The sequence below is a fragment of the Mastigoproctus giganteus genome, chromosome 2, assembly GCF_048544385.1.
Source record: "Mastigoproctus giganteus isolate SK-2022 chromosome 2, ASM4854438v1, whole genome shotgun sequence".
In the NCBI taxonomy this organism is placed as follows: domain Eukaryota; kingdom Metazoa; phylum Arthropoda; class Arachnida; order Uropygi; family Thelyphonidae; genus Mastigoproctus; species Mastigoproctus giganteus.
Genome location: NC_143576.1, coordinates 39,929,206 through 39,944,325, shown reverse-complemented (window position 1 = coordinate 39,944,325; position 15,120 = coordinate 39,929,206). Strand labels below are relative to the sequence as shown.

The 15,120-nt window shown below is 39.9% G+C and overlaps 1 protein-coding gene across 2 annotated transcripts in view; it reads left to right on the top strand.

The window, feature by feature from the left end:
- The window catches only part of ATP8A (ATPase phospholipid transporting 8A1), a 1,160,338-nt gene that overhangs the window by 327,451 nt on the left and 817,767 nt on the right, over window positions 1-15,120 (top strand). For both annotated transcript variants that reach the window (XM_090368461.1, XM_090368462.1), the window contains one exon: window positions 6,567-6,694. In XM_090368461.1, the coding sequence (XP_090224587.1) occupies window positions 6,567-6,694 (128 nt within the window). The remainder of the gene's footprint in view (window positions 1-6,566; window positions 6,695-15,120) is intronic.

Here is a 15,120-nt window from a genome sequence, read left to right as displayed (position 1 = left end):
CCAGATCCTGTTGCAGCAGCATAGCGTCAGTGGTGTCCTTAACAACCCTGCGAACCTTTGTATCATCTGCAAACTTGGACATTAAACTTGATATCCCATCATCAATATCAATCATAAACACCGAAAACAACAACGGACCCAACACTGAAACCTGAGGAACTCCACTAATAACATTAGTCCACGTTGAGCAGTGTCCATTGATTACCACTCTCTGTCTTCTGCCACTCAACCATCCCCTTATCCACAGCAGCAATTTGCCTCCAATGCCACACTGCTCCAATTTGTGCAGCAGTCTTCCATGTGCAACAGTATCAAAAGCCTTTCTAAGATCCAAATATATAATATCAAAGTTATTCCCTGCATCCAGTTCTTTTGGGACTACATCATAGTATCCAATCAAATTGGTCAGGCAAGACCTGCCCTTAACAAAACCATGCTGCGTCTGAGCTATAACTGAATTCTTGTCTAGATGATCCTGCAGTGCTTCTTTAACCAGTGCCTCCATTAATTTACCTGGAACAGAAGTTAAACTAACAGGTCTATAATTACTTGTGTCAGCCTTTGATCCTCCTTTGTGAATTGGGGTTACATTTGCACATCTCCAGTCTATGGGTACCTCCCCTGAGTCCAAAGAAACTCTCATAATTATGGCTAGGGGTTTGCTTACTTCCTTTGCTGCCTCCTTTAATATAACTGGATAGATCCCATCCACCCCAGGTGCCTTTTTTATGTTTATCCTCAACAATCTCTCCTCCACTTTCCTCTCAGTTATTACAAAATCATCCAGCTCACTGCCAATGTTTACTTTACATACATCATTCTCCTTCCTGAATAACTCCTCATGCGTGAATGTAGATGCAAAATACTCGTTTAGATTGTTAGCCACCTGAGCAGGATCCTCAACTGTTGAACCATCAATATCCATGGACCAATCTGATTCAACCCTTTCCTTCTTGAGTTTGAATAGGTAAAGAACTCTTTTCTGTTTTTCTTTGCATCCTTTGCCAAGGATTTTTCGTAGTCTGCCTTTGCCTGCCTAATCTCCTTTGTGACTTGGTTACAGACCAACTTATATCTATCATAGGCTTCCATGTCACCCATTAATTTGTATGTATCCCATGCATTTTCTTCTCTGCAACACGTCTCATTAGTTCATCTGACAACCATTTAGGCCTAAACCTTGAACAATATTTCTTAGTTGGTATGTAAAGCCTGGTAGCCTCCAAGATTAGTTCCTTGAATGCTTCCCATTTTGAGTTTGCTGTTGGTAACATCATCAGTTATTCCCACTGTATAGAATTTAAATACTGTCTCAGACCATCATAGTCGCCTTTACGAAAACAAAAACCCTTCCCTTTACCTCTGATGGTAGTTCCCTCCTTGAGTAAATCCCACTTCAACACACTGTGATCACTGCCACCTAGTGGTTCATTTATCTGCAGATTCTTAATGCATGAAAAATCACTACTGATAATCAGATCAAGAGTATTGCTCCCTCTTGTTGCCTCACGAACATGCTGATGTAGAAAACAATCATCCAATAAATCCACAAAAGCCTTGCTAGTGTGTGAGTGACCAACACACAAATTCCAGTCAATATCTGGGAAATTAAAATCCCCCATTATAAGACTCTCTGATTTACTGGCTCACTCTATTTCCCTGTACAATATCTTATTATACTCATCAGAGTCATTAGGCCTATAGCACACTCCTACTCTCAATTTTGATTTCCCTATGCTTACGTCACACCAAACTGACTCGACACTGCCCTGTCCATCTCCTACCGGTGGAATTACTTAACAAGTACAGGTCACTGTTGAAAAAAAGCCTTGAATTAGGGTTGAATTTGAAAGTGTTTGCACTTCTGCCCAGATATGATAAGAGGGAGTATATGATGAGAGCCTTGTCGATCAATTTGGCTCTGGAAAGATTGTGCAAGGTGTAGAATTTTTTTTCAGCCTGGTCTGTACTTGTTAATAGGAGAGACTGCTTCTACAGGGATGGGATACACTCAAATAGAAAGGGTTCAAGAATATTTGCTGATGCTATTGAGGCAGTGTTAGGTAGGTCGGAAAACTGCTAGCTTGGGGGGATATAAGTACTAACAGATTAACAGTAGCTGCTGGCAGAGGTGAAAGTGATTGTTGCACTGCTTTTATTAGAATGAGCAGCAGCCTGGAAAACAAGATGCAGGATATTTCAGAGACTGCCAGGAGTCATTATGGTACAAGTAAACATATGGGTTGTGTTAGGGTAGCTAAGAATAGGAACAGGTGTGTGTATACTTGCGTATACATCAATGCTAGGAGTTTGTTAAATATATTTGATGAATTTGAGGTGTTGGTCAAAAGATCAAAGGCAGATATAGATGGGATATCAGAGACGTGGTGTAACACAGATATAAGGAATGCAGAACTGGAATTTGGAGAGTACAGTGTATACAGGAAGAATAGACAGGATAGGAAGGGAGATGGGGTTATGCTATTAGTTAAGAAACACATAAAATCCAAGGAAGTGCAGCCAGTTGACATCGCTGGACAGTGCAGTGTCGAGTCAGTTTGGTGTGACATAAGCACTGGAAGATCAAAATTGAGAGTAGGAGTGGGTTATAGACCTAATGAATGTGATGAGTATAAAAAGAAACTGTACAGGGAAATAGAGTTATAATGAGGGATTTTAATTTCCTGGATATTCACTGGAATTTTTGGGTTGGTCGCTGTACACACTGTAGCAAGGCTTTTGTCGATTTATTTATCGGACGATTGTTATCTACATCAGCATCTTCAGGAGGCAACTAGAGGGAGTAATAATCTTGATCCGATTATCAATAGTGATTCTTCATGCATTAAGAATCTGCAGATAAAGGAACCACTAGGTGGCAGTGATCACAGTGTGGTGAAGTGGGATTTACTCAAAGAGGTAACTACCATCAGGGGTAAAGGAAAGGGTTTTTGCTTTCGTAAAGGCAACTGCAATGGTCTGAGACAGTATTTAAATTCTATACAGTGGGACCAACTGATGATGTTACCAACAGCAAACTCAAAATGGGAAGCATTCAAAGAATTTATCTTGGAAGCTATTAGGCTTTACATACCAACTAAGAAATATTGTTCAAGGTTTAGGTCTAAATGGATGTCAGATGAACTGATGAGACATGGCAGAGAAGAAAAATGCATGGGATGCATATAAATTAATGGGTGACATGGAAGCCTATTATAGATATAAGCTGGTCTGTAACCAAGTCACATAGGAGATTAGGCAGGCAAAGGCAGATTATGAAAAAACTTAGGCAAAGAAAAACAGCAAAAAGCTCTTTACTTGTGTAAACTCTAGAAGGAAAGGAATGAATCAGATTGGTCCACTGGATATTGATGGTTCAACTGTTGATGATCCTGCTCAGGTGGCTAACAAAATAAATGAGTATTTTCCATCTACATCACACATGAATAGTTGTTCATGGAGAGGAATGCCAGAGGTGAATTAAATTCTGGCAGTGAGCTAGATGATTTTGCAATAACTGAGAGGAAAGTGGAGGAGAAATTGTTGAAGATAAACATAAAAAAGGCACCCGGAGTGAATGGGATCTTTCCAGTTATATTAAAGGAGGCAGCAAAGGAAGTAAGCAAACCCTAAACCATAATTATGATAGCTTCCTTCAATTCATGCGAGGTATCCATGGTCTGGAGATGTGCAAATGTGACCCCAATTCACAAAGGAGGATCAAAGGCTGACACAAGTAATTATAGACCTGTTAGTTTAACTTCGGTTCCAGGAAAATTAATGGGGGCACTGGTTAAAGAAGCACTGCAGGATCATCTAGACAAGACTTCAGTTATAGCTGGGACACAGCATGGTTTTGTTAAGGGAAAGTCTTCCCTGACCAATTTGATTGGATACTATGATGTGGTCACAAAGGAACTGGATGCAGGGAATAACTTTGATATCATATATTTGGATCTTAGAAAGGCTTTTGATACTGTTGCACATGGATGACTGCTGTACAAATTGGAACAGTGTGGCATTGAAGGCAAATTGTTGCTATGGGTAAAGGGATGGTTGAGTGGGAGAAGACAGGGAGTGGTAATCAATGAACAAGGCTCTTCATGGACTAATGTTATTAGTAGAGTCCCTCAGTGTTGGGTCCATTGTTGTTTTCTGTATTTATAAATGATATTGATGATGGTATATCAAGCTTAATGTCCAAGTTTGCAGACGATACAAAGGTTGGCAGGGTTGTTAAGGACGCTAATGAGAGTACACTGCTGCAACAGGATCTAGAAAAGTTGAGCAGATGGGTTGAGAGATGGCAAATGAAGTTTAACATTGAGAAATGTAAAGTACTACATATGGGAAGCAGCAACCCCAGAGTGATGTATCAACTCTGTGGTACTACACTGACAGTGGTGGAGAATGAAAAGGACCTGGGGGTAATTGTGCAGGCAGATATGAAGTTTTCTGAGCAGTGCAGACGGCCTGCAAGAGTAGCCCATGATGTCTTGTCAATGATATACAGGAATTTTCTTAGCAGGGATGATGAGGTGATTATCCCCTTGTATAAAGCAATGGTCAGGCCTCACCTTGAGTACTGTATACAGGTCTGGAGACCTCATTTTGAGAAGGATGTAGAGCTGTTGGAACGAGTACGGAGAAGGGCAACAAGTTTACTGAATGGAACTAAGGATTTCTCTTACGAAGAAAGGCTTAAGTTTTGCAAATTACATTGTCTGGAGACTATCCACCTGCGAGGTGATCTGATTGAGGTGTATAAAGCCTTGAATGGTTTGAGCATGCTCAATGCGGATGGGATTCTTCCTCTTGCTCTGAATAATCACCTGAGAGGGCATAAATTCAAATTGAGGAAAGATGCGTGGTTGATTGCTGGAACAAACTTCCATCTGTCGTTGTAGAAGTTGATAGCTTAAATAGATTCAAGGCAGAACTTGACAAACATTTGGACCGAGTGTATGGGTGAAATAATTGTTTTTTTTTTCTTTCTTTTTTTTTTTTTGGCTGATGCTTTATAAGCTTGCTTTCTTGCATCATGTGCCTTTGCTAATGCTTAAGCACCTCTTTGTTCCCCTCACCAGTCTTGTTGTCCTTCTCTGTTCTTGTTCTAGCAACTCTACATCCTTCCTAAAATTAGGCCTCTATACCTTTATGCAGTACTCAAGGCGTGTCCTGATCATTGCCTTATACACTTACCCTGATAGACACGACCAGGTAGCCAGGGTACTACTTCAGAAGTTAGCAAGGAAATACCAGTTGATTGAAGAAAGTGTACCGTACTACAAGTACAAACCCTAGGCAGTACTAGAGACCCCAATCCACATGCTGTACTGGGACTGCGCCATAATAACGGTTAGGACAATCCTGCACAACAGACCGGACATAACCCTTGTGGACAAGAAGGAAAAGGCTAACTATCTGATTGACATAGCGGTACCCAACAATGTCAACCTGCAGGAAATCCATGGGGAAAAAATCAGGATGTACGCGAACCTAAGACAGGGGATCAAAGAAATGTGGCATATGCAACAAGTAACGACCATTCCAATCATCGTGTCAATCAAAGGTATGGTGCCAAAGACCCTACGTGAAAACCTACAAGGAACTCCAGAAAGTCGCAATCCTGAACACCTGTTCAGGATTGCGACTTTCTGCAGTTATGTCTGGTGTTGCTGTTGGTCCTCAACCAACAGTAACACCAGACATAACAACAACCACCCTTTGTATTTGGTAGTAATATCTGTACGAGGTGGAACCCCCCCAATCAGGGAGAAATAATATAAGAGTAATAATAATAATAATGTAGGCTGGACTTGGTTCTGTTTGATTTTTTTTTTCTATTTGGACAAAACTGAAGTGAAAACTTAGTGGAAAACACTTTTGAGTGATGAGTAGCTGAAAATGATAGTGAGCTAGATAAGCTGGCTTCAACAACAGGATCCGTCCTTTTACCACAGTGCATATGTGAGTTGTGAAATATGATAAAAATATATCAGTAAACATGGTGGATACATAGAATAATATATATTCACATATTCATTTAATAAATGTTATAAATTTCAACATTGTATCTGTTTGTCTTTATACTTTTATGGCCAAAGAGTCATTGCTTATGGGCTGACCCCTTGTATAAATAATACCATAACTCAATTGGATTGAAAACTGTTGTAAAAAGCTCTGTATAATACATTCTTAAATATTAAATGTGAATGTCAGCATACATACAGCATAATCTTTTTGTCATTTGTTTTCTCTCCAATGCCTAGTGGAATCCCCAGATTTCTCGATAGTGGAAAGGTGGTAATGTCTATGCAGCATAGATATTCACACACAACTGTTGATATTGATTACCTTATTTTCCTGAGTACAATCCAGAAATATGTAATCAGTTTCTCACATTTTTTATGAGCAAATAATTTGAGAAATTGATTGTCTTCCTGGACTGTGTAATTCAGTCTTAGTTTTTTTTGGGGGGGGGGGGAGTGATTGAATGTTTTTTTGTTTTTTTTTTTTTCTTGCTAGTTATTTTTATAGAAATGTTGTACTTATATTATTTTCAGGGCATTACACAAACTGCTTCTCTTTTGACTCCTAAAGACCTGCAAAAAATTGTAGGTTCACTAGTGGAGTGTGAACTGCCAAATCGCCATCTGTATGAATTTGTTGGAAATCTTAGAATTATGAGCAAGTAAGTAAGTAGGCTTGTGTAATTAACTTTTGAGAATTATTTATTTCACACACACACACACACACACACAACACACACACACACACACACACACACACACACACACACACACACACACACACACACACACACACACACACACACACACACACACACACGGTGTGTGTCTAAAGCAAAGACCCATTGCATATAGCAACCTTACAAACAAGTGCGGAGTTTCCATGATTATTCTTGCATTGAGTAACTGGTTTAGTTTCTGTGAATGTTCATACTGATTAGTATAAGTTAAGAAAAATCCCATGAAATGTCAGATTTGTTTGGTTATCATATTTTGAAATGGCAATTATTTTCAGCTGATATTCATTTGCGTTTAGCAGAGAATTATGTAAAATTATTATGAATCACTGAAACTTAGCATGGTGGTGCTGTGAATTTGATGAAGAGAGGACTGGTGTTCACAATGAAAAAAAGAGTGGAAGTCCATTCATTATTGATGACAGTCTGATTCATAGTGTTGATGAAAATAATGGGTTTGTTAAGGAGAAATCTGGCCTGACAAACTTGATTGGATACTATAACATGATCACAGAGGAACTGGATTCAAAAAATAATTTTGATATCATATACTTGGAATCCAGGAAAGGTTAGATACTCTTGCATTTAAAAGGCTGCTGTAGAAATTGGAGTAGAATGACATAAAGCATTGGTTCCCAACCTGTGCTCCGCGGAGCCCTAAGGGCTCCGCGGAGGACAGGTTGGGAACTCTCCAGGAAAACTGCGGCCACTCCAGGAAAATAAAATAGCTAAAGTTTGAATGAAATTAAAGAATTAGGAACATTAATTATAAAACTAGAAATCACATTCTGAATAAAAATTTGCCAAGTTGAATTTTGCACATTCTCTAGCAGACAACGTTCAGTCATTTTGCTGCCATTAGATTCAAAATTATTGTAGTACGACATGGACAGACGACGAAGCAGAGCGGAGCACCGGCATGTCGCGCACATTCTGTCACGTGCCGTGTTTTAATGACCCTTCCTGGAAGTGAATATCTGAAAAACCTCTTACAAAAAGCTTCTTGGATGAAAATGGATTCAAGATTCAGGAAAAAATACAGAAAAATATTCAGGTGCATCTCGAAGCATTGAAAGACTCGTTTGAACATTATTTTCTGACAGCCCAAGAGAAGGCGCTTGATGACTTTAATTGGGTATTGAATGTGTTCAGTGTGAACAAAAAACCACCTAGCTTAAACCCAGCAGAATATGAGCTCCTCATAGATTTGACATCTCACAGCAAACTAAAAATCGCATTTCAGAATCAAAGTCTACCAGAGTTTTGGTTGCATTTACAAGATGAATTCAAAATCTTGTCTGAGAAAGCAAAATTAGTATTGCTCCCTTTCTCAAATACATATTTCTGTGAAGCAGGATTTTCTGCCTATATGCGTACCAAAAAAAAATACAGAAGTCGCTTAAATGCAGAACCAGACATCTGCCTGCAATTATCATCAATTGAACCTGAAATAAGAAAACTGTGCAAAAAAATACAACTACAGGTGTCTCATTAAATATTTATAGGTTATTTTATGTTATGTCTTAATTTAGGCTTACTGTTGCACTGTAGTTAGTAAAATTAAATAGGAATTGTCTTCTATAATGAATAATAAAAATTTTGAATAACAAGTAATGAAAAAATTGATTTTTTGAACTTTGGGAGAACTTCTATGTATAGTCAAGTTTTGACAATATCATGTGTATTGGTGGTAGTTAAAAATAAATTGAGATATTATGGCAAATTTCAAAGTTTTTAAAATATAATTTTATTGCATGGACATTGTACAATTATTTAAATATCTCTTTACTTTACACTCCCTTATTATCTATTCCCTCCCGTCCCCCCCGGTAACACTACTTTTAAATACCATTAGGTAAGCCTAAGGGGCTTCTCCATAGAAATTGATTCTAAAAAGGGCTCCGCGGGTCAAAAAGGTTGGGAATCTCTGGCATTAAGGGAACTTGCTGCGGATAAAGGGATGGTTGAGTGGGAGAAAACAGAGAGTAGTAATCAAATCACACTGCTCATCAGGGACTAATGTTATTAGTGGAGTCCCTTGTGGTTTAGTGTTGGGACTATCATTGTTTTGTATATTTATCATTAGCATTAGCATTAGTAGAGGCATTTGATGCAAGAAAGCAAGCTTATGCAGCATCAGCCAAAAAAAAAAAAAAAACCCACTTCCACTTCACCATTCTGTTCGTTCAAAATACCTGTCCAGCTGAGCCTTAAACTTATTTAGGCTATCAACCTCCACCACAAGGGATGGAAGTCTGTTCCACCAACCAACCACCCGCTGGCTAAAGGCAAATTTCCACACGTCTATCCTACATCTGTCTTTCCTCAATTTGAATTTATGCCCTCTCAGGTGATTATTCTGAGCTAGAGAAAGAATCCCATCAGCATTGAGCATGCTCAAACCATTCAAGGCTTTATACACCTCTATCAGATCACCTCGCTGGTGCCTAGTCTCCAGACACTGTAATTTGCAAAACTTAAGCCTTTCTTCGTAAGAGCAACCCTTTGTTCCATTCACTAATCTTGTTGCCTTTCTCTGTACTCGTTCCAGCAGCTCTACATCTTTCTTGAAATGAGGCCTCCAGACCTGTATACAGTACTCTAGGTGTGGCCTGACCATTGCCTTATACAAGGGAATAATCACCTCCTTATCCCTGCTGGAAAAATTCCTGTATATCATTGACAATACTCCATGAGCTACTCTTGCAGCCCGTCTGCACTGCTCAGAGAACTTCATATCTGCCTGCACAACCACCCCCAAGTCCCTTTCATTCTCTACCACTGTCAGTGTAGTACCACAGAGTTGATACGTTGCTCTGGGGTTGCTGTTTCCCATGTGTAGTACTTTACATTTGTCAATGTTAAACTTCATTTGCTACCTCTCAGCCCATCTGCTCAACCTTTCCAGATCCTGTTGCAGCAGCATAGTGTCAGTAGTGTCCTTGACAACCCTGCCAACCTTTGTATCGTCTGCAAACTTGGACATTAAGCTTGATATACCATCATCAATATCATTTATAAATACAGAAAACAATAATGGACCCAACACTGAGCCCTGAGGGACTCCACTAATAACATTAGTCCACGATGAGCAGTGTCCATTGATTACCACTCTCTGTCTTCTCCCCCTCAACCACCCCTTCTTTATCCATAGCAGCAATTTTCCTCCAATGTCACACTGCTCCAATTTGTGTAGCAGTCTTCCATGTGCAACAGTATCAAAAGCCTTTCTAAGATACAAGTATATAATATCAAAGCTATTCCCTGCATCCAGTTCTTTTGTGACTGCATCATAGTATCCAATCAAATTGGTCAGGCAAGACTTTTCCTTAACAAAACCATGCTGTGTCCGAGCTATAACTGAAGTCTTGTCTAAATGATCCTGCAGTGCTTCTTTAACCAGTGCCTCCATTAATTTTCCTGGAACAGAAGTTAAGCTCACAGGTCTATAATTACTTGTGTCAGCCTTTGATCCTCCTTTGTGAATTGGGGTCACATTTGCACATTTCCAGTCTATGGGTACCTCCCCTGAGTCCAAGGAAGCTCTCATAATTATGGCTAAGGGTTTGCTTACTTCCTTTGCTGCCTCCTTTAATATAACTGGATAGATCCCATCCACCCCGGGTGCCTTTCTTGTGTTTATCTTCAACAATTTCTCCTCCACTTTACTCCCAGTTATTTCAACATTCTGTAGCTTACTGCTAGAGTTGAATACACCTCTGGCATTCCCCTCGCTGAATAACTCCTCATGTGTGAATGTCGATGCAAAATATTCATTAAGTTTGTTAGCTACCTGAGCAGGATCATCAACAGTTGACCCATCAATATCAAGTGGACCAATCTGATTCATCCCCTTCCTTCTAGAGTTTACGTAAGTAAAGAACTCTTTGCTGTTTTTCTTTGCATCCCTTGCAAAGGATTTCTCATAATCTGCCTTCGCCTGCCTAACCTCCTTTGTAACTTGGTTGCATATCAACTTGTATCTATCATAGGCTTCTGTGTCATGTGTTAATTTGTAAGTATCCCATGCATTTTTCTTCTCTGCCATATGCCTCATTAGTTCATCTGACATCCATTTTGGCCTAAACCTTGAACAATATTTCTTAGTTGGTATGTAAAGCCTAGTAGCTTCCAAGATAAGTTATTTGAATGCTTCCCATTTTGAATTTGCTGTTGGTAACATCATCAGTTGCTCCCACTGTATAGAATTTAAATACTGTCTCAGTCCATCGTAGTCGCCTTTACGGAAGCAATAACCCTTCCCTTTACCCCTAATGGTAGTTACCTCTTTGAGTAAATCCCACTTCAGCACACTGTGATCACTGCCACCTAGTGGTTCATTTATCTGCAGATTCTTAATGCATGAAGAATCACTGCTGATAATCAAATCAAGAGTATTACTCCCTCTAGTTGCCTCCCGAACATGCTGATGTAGAAAACAATCATCCAATAAATCCACAAAAGCCCTGCTAGTGTGTGAGTGACCAGCCCCCAAATTCCAGTCAATATCTGGGAAATTAAAATCTCCCATTATAAGACTCTCTGATTTACTGGCCCACTCTATTTCCCTGTACAGTTTCTTATTATACTCATCAGAGTCATTAGGCCTATAGCACACTCCTACTCTCAATTTTGATCTCCCAATGCTTATGCCACACCAAACTGACTCAACACTGCACTGTCCAGCGATGTCGACTGGCTTCACTTCCTTGGTTTTTATGTGTTTCTTAACTAATAGCATAACCCCTCCCCCCTTCCTATCCTGTCTATCCTTTCTGTAGACATTGTACTCCCCAAATTCCAGTTCTGCATCAGTTATATCTGTGTGACACCACGTCTCTGATATCCCAACAATATCTGCCTTTGATGTTTTGAGCAATACCTCAAATTCATGAAATTTATTTACTAAACTCCTAGCATTGGTGTACACGCAAGTATACCAGCACCTGTTTCTATTCTTAGCTACCCTAACGCAACCCATGTGTTTACTTGTACCGCAATGGCTCCCAGCAGTCTCTGAAATATCATGCGTCTTGTTTTTCAGGCTTCTGCTCATTCTAATAGAAGCAGTGCCAGTGGCTACTGTCAATCTATTGGTCTTTGTCTCCCCCCAAGTTAGCAGTTTTCCAACCCACCTAACACTGCCTCGATAGCATCAGCAAATATTCTTGCACCCTTTCTATTTAAGTGTATCCCATCCCTGTAGAAGCAATCTCTCCTGTTAACAAGTACAGTCCAGGCTGAAAAAAATTTTACCCCTTGAGCCTTGCACAATCTTTCCAGGGCCGAATTGATCGACAAGGCTCTCATCATATACTCCCTCCTATCGTGTCTGGGCAGAATTGCAGACACTTTCAAATTCAACCCTAATTCTCGGCTTTTGTTCAACAGTGACCTGTACTTGTTAAGTAATTCTGCCGGTCTCTCCTACTCTTAATATCATTAGTGCCAACGTGTACAACTAGATCACCTTTTGTGCCCTTAAAAGATGATATTCGCTCTACAACGTCATCAACCTTTGCTCCTGGCAGACATACCCTGGTCCTGTTCCACCTATCCTTTTTACAAAGCATGTTCCCTGTTTCCCTGACAATAGAGTCACCAACAACTACTAGTTCCTTCGGGACCAGCGCATTCTGCTTTGGGGGTTGCCTCTGTGTCACGTGATGCCCAAGTGCAAGCTCTGGCGTTGATGTGGGCAGCTGAGAGCTTGATGGGCCCCTCAATTTAGTTTCTTCAAGGGCATCCACCCTGTCCTTCAAGCTCTCATATAGGCCCACAAGAACGCTGAGTTGTTGCCTGATATCGATACACTCCTTGCATCGCACACACATAAAGACATCCCCCATGGCAGTATCATGTCCCGTACCCGATTGCTCTGCAAACATCAAGCAAACAGTGCATTTTATAAGGCTGTGAGTCAGAGGACAACTGCCCCCCTCAGTTCTGCTCTGAGCCACAGCACTTCCATTAGCTTGAGCCTTTTGCTTTGCTGCTCTGGTCTGAGTCATGATTCTATTAATTTATTAATTAATTATAATTAATTATGTTATGTTATTAATTATGTTAAATATAATTAATTATGTTATGTTTGTAATCTAAGTCGTTATATGTATTTATTTAAAAGTACAATTTAACTGCTAACGAAGTTCAACTAACGCTATCTAGTACGGTATATAACTATCGTATCACAAAGGCGGGAAGTTCGGACGGTAAATCTACGGACACTTAAGTATTAATTAACTTTCAAACCTCGCTGTCTCAATTCAGAATAAACTAATGATCCTTACTAGGTCTATAAGCTATTTACAGAAATAATTCGATGTAAAAAATATTCAATCAAGTGGCTAAATATGGCTAAAGAACGTCTCGTCCAGCGGAGTTGCAAACACCTGGATACCCCTTACCGATACTTTTATGCAATTACAAGGCCGAGTAAAGAATAAATACACCAAATTAATCAGAAAATCACAAAATAATGTTATACTACTAAATTTAAATCAAAAGTTTTAGAAAAACAATAATTTCAAATCAATAAATAAGAAAAATCCACTTAGCGGCTTTGAACACGACCGTCTCCTAGTAGCCTCGTCAGCAGTTCATTGATATTGATGAAGGTATATCAGGCTTAATATCCCGTTTGCACTCGGTACGAAGGTTGGCAAGTTTGCTAATGACAGTACTCTGCTGAACAGGATCTAGAAAAGTTGGGCATATGGGCCCGAGAGGTGGCAACTGAAGTTTAAGATTGGCAAATGCAAAGTACTTCATATGAGTAGAAGTAACCCCAGAGTGTACCAACTGTGTTGTATTACACTAAGGGTAGAGGAGAATGAAAAAACCTGAGGGTAAATTGTGCAGTCAGATATGAAGTGTGCTGAGCAGTGCAGATATGCAGCCAGAGCACTCATGGGGTCTTGTCAATGATATATAGGAACTTTGTTAGCAGGAATAAGGAGATGATTATCCATTGGTAGAAGGAAATGGTCAGGCTACACTTTGAGTACTGTATACAGGTCTCGAAACCTCATTTTAGGAAGGATGCAGAGCTGCTGGAATGAGTACAGAGAAGGGCACCAAGATTGGTGAGGGGAACAGAGGAGTGCTCTTACCGTGAAAGGCCTAAGTTCTGGTGACTAGGCACCTATGAGGTGATCTGATTGAGGTGTATAAGGCTTTGAATGGTTCGAGAAAGCTCAATGCTTAATGGATTCTTTCTCTTGCTCAGATTACAAACTTGAGGGGAGCATAAATTCAAATTATGCAAAGACTAGAATTGCAGAATAGATGTGTGGAAATTTGCCTTTAGCCAATGAGTGATTGATTGCCAGAACAAACTTACATCTGTCATGTGGAAGTTGATAGCTTAAATAAATTCAAGGAAGAACTGGACAAACTATTGGAACAAATGGATAGGTGAATGGGATGTGGTTTTTTTTTTTTTTTTGATGTGTAAACATCTTTGGCGGAACCTACTAAATTTTCGACGGTAGTAAAATCAATTTGTCATAATTTTGCGATGTGGAAATGATGTCAAATGATTTCATTTCTGCATCGGAAATGGAGTCAGGAGTGGAGATTGTGCAAAGGATCATGGGAGGTGATCTTGGATGTGCTCAGAGCTGGCATAAACCAGTTGGTTGCGGAAAAACATTTATGATTCGGGACATACCACTTAGGTGGCTTTGAGCTAACCATTGCCACCTATGGCAGGGATATTTTGTAAAATTTAAAGCAAAGGATTATGGGAGGTGATCTTGAATGTGCTCAGAGCTGGCATGAACCAGCTGGTTGCGGAAGAAACATGAGAAAAGGCAAAAAGAATTGAGTCAGCAGAGGAGATTGAGCAAGGATCATGGGAGGTGATCTTTGATGTGCTCAGAGCTTGCATAAACCGGCTGGTTGCGGAAAAATGTTTATGATTCGGGGCATACCACTTAGGTGGCTTTGGGTGACCATTGCCACCTTTGGCAGAAACCTTTTGGTAACCAGAGAAATCCGATATCTTGAGGGCAGTGATCTTCTTAGATGTGCTCAGAGCTGGCATAACCCAGCTCTGAGCACATCCAAGATCATTACATTACATGCACTTCAGCCTTACCAGTTGAATCGCATGTAATCTAGGTGTCACAGTACTCGTCTGTATTACTGAAGCAGTTGTATATTTCCATCAAGAGGCGAATCATAAACGTTTTTTCTGCAACCAGCTGGGCCGGTCAAGAATATTTGATTCGGTTTGCGATTGGCAGATAACAGACTCCAAATTACATGTATGAGTAGAATCTTTTGCTTGTCATTGGTCATTCTTATTATGTTGCAGAAGTTCTCATTGGTCATCAAGTTTTCACGTT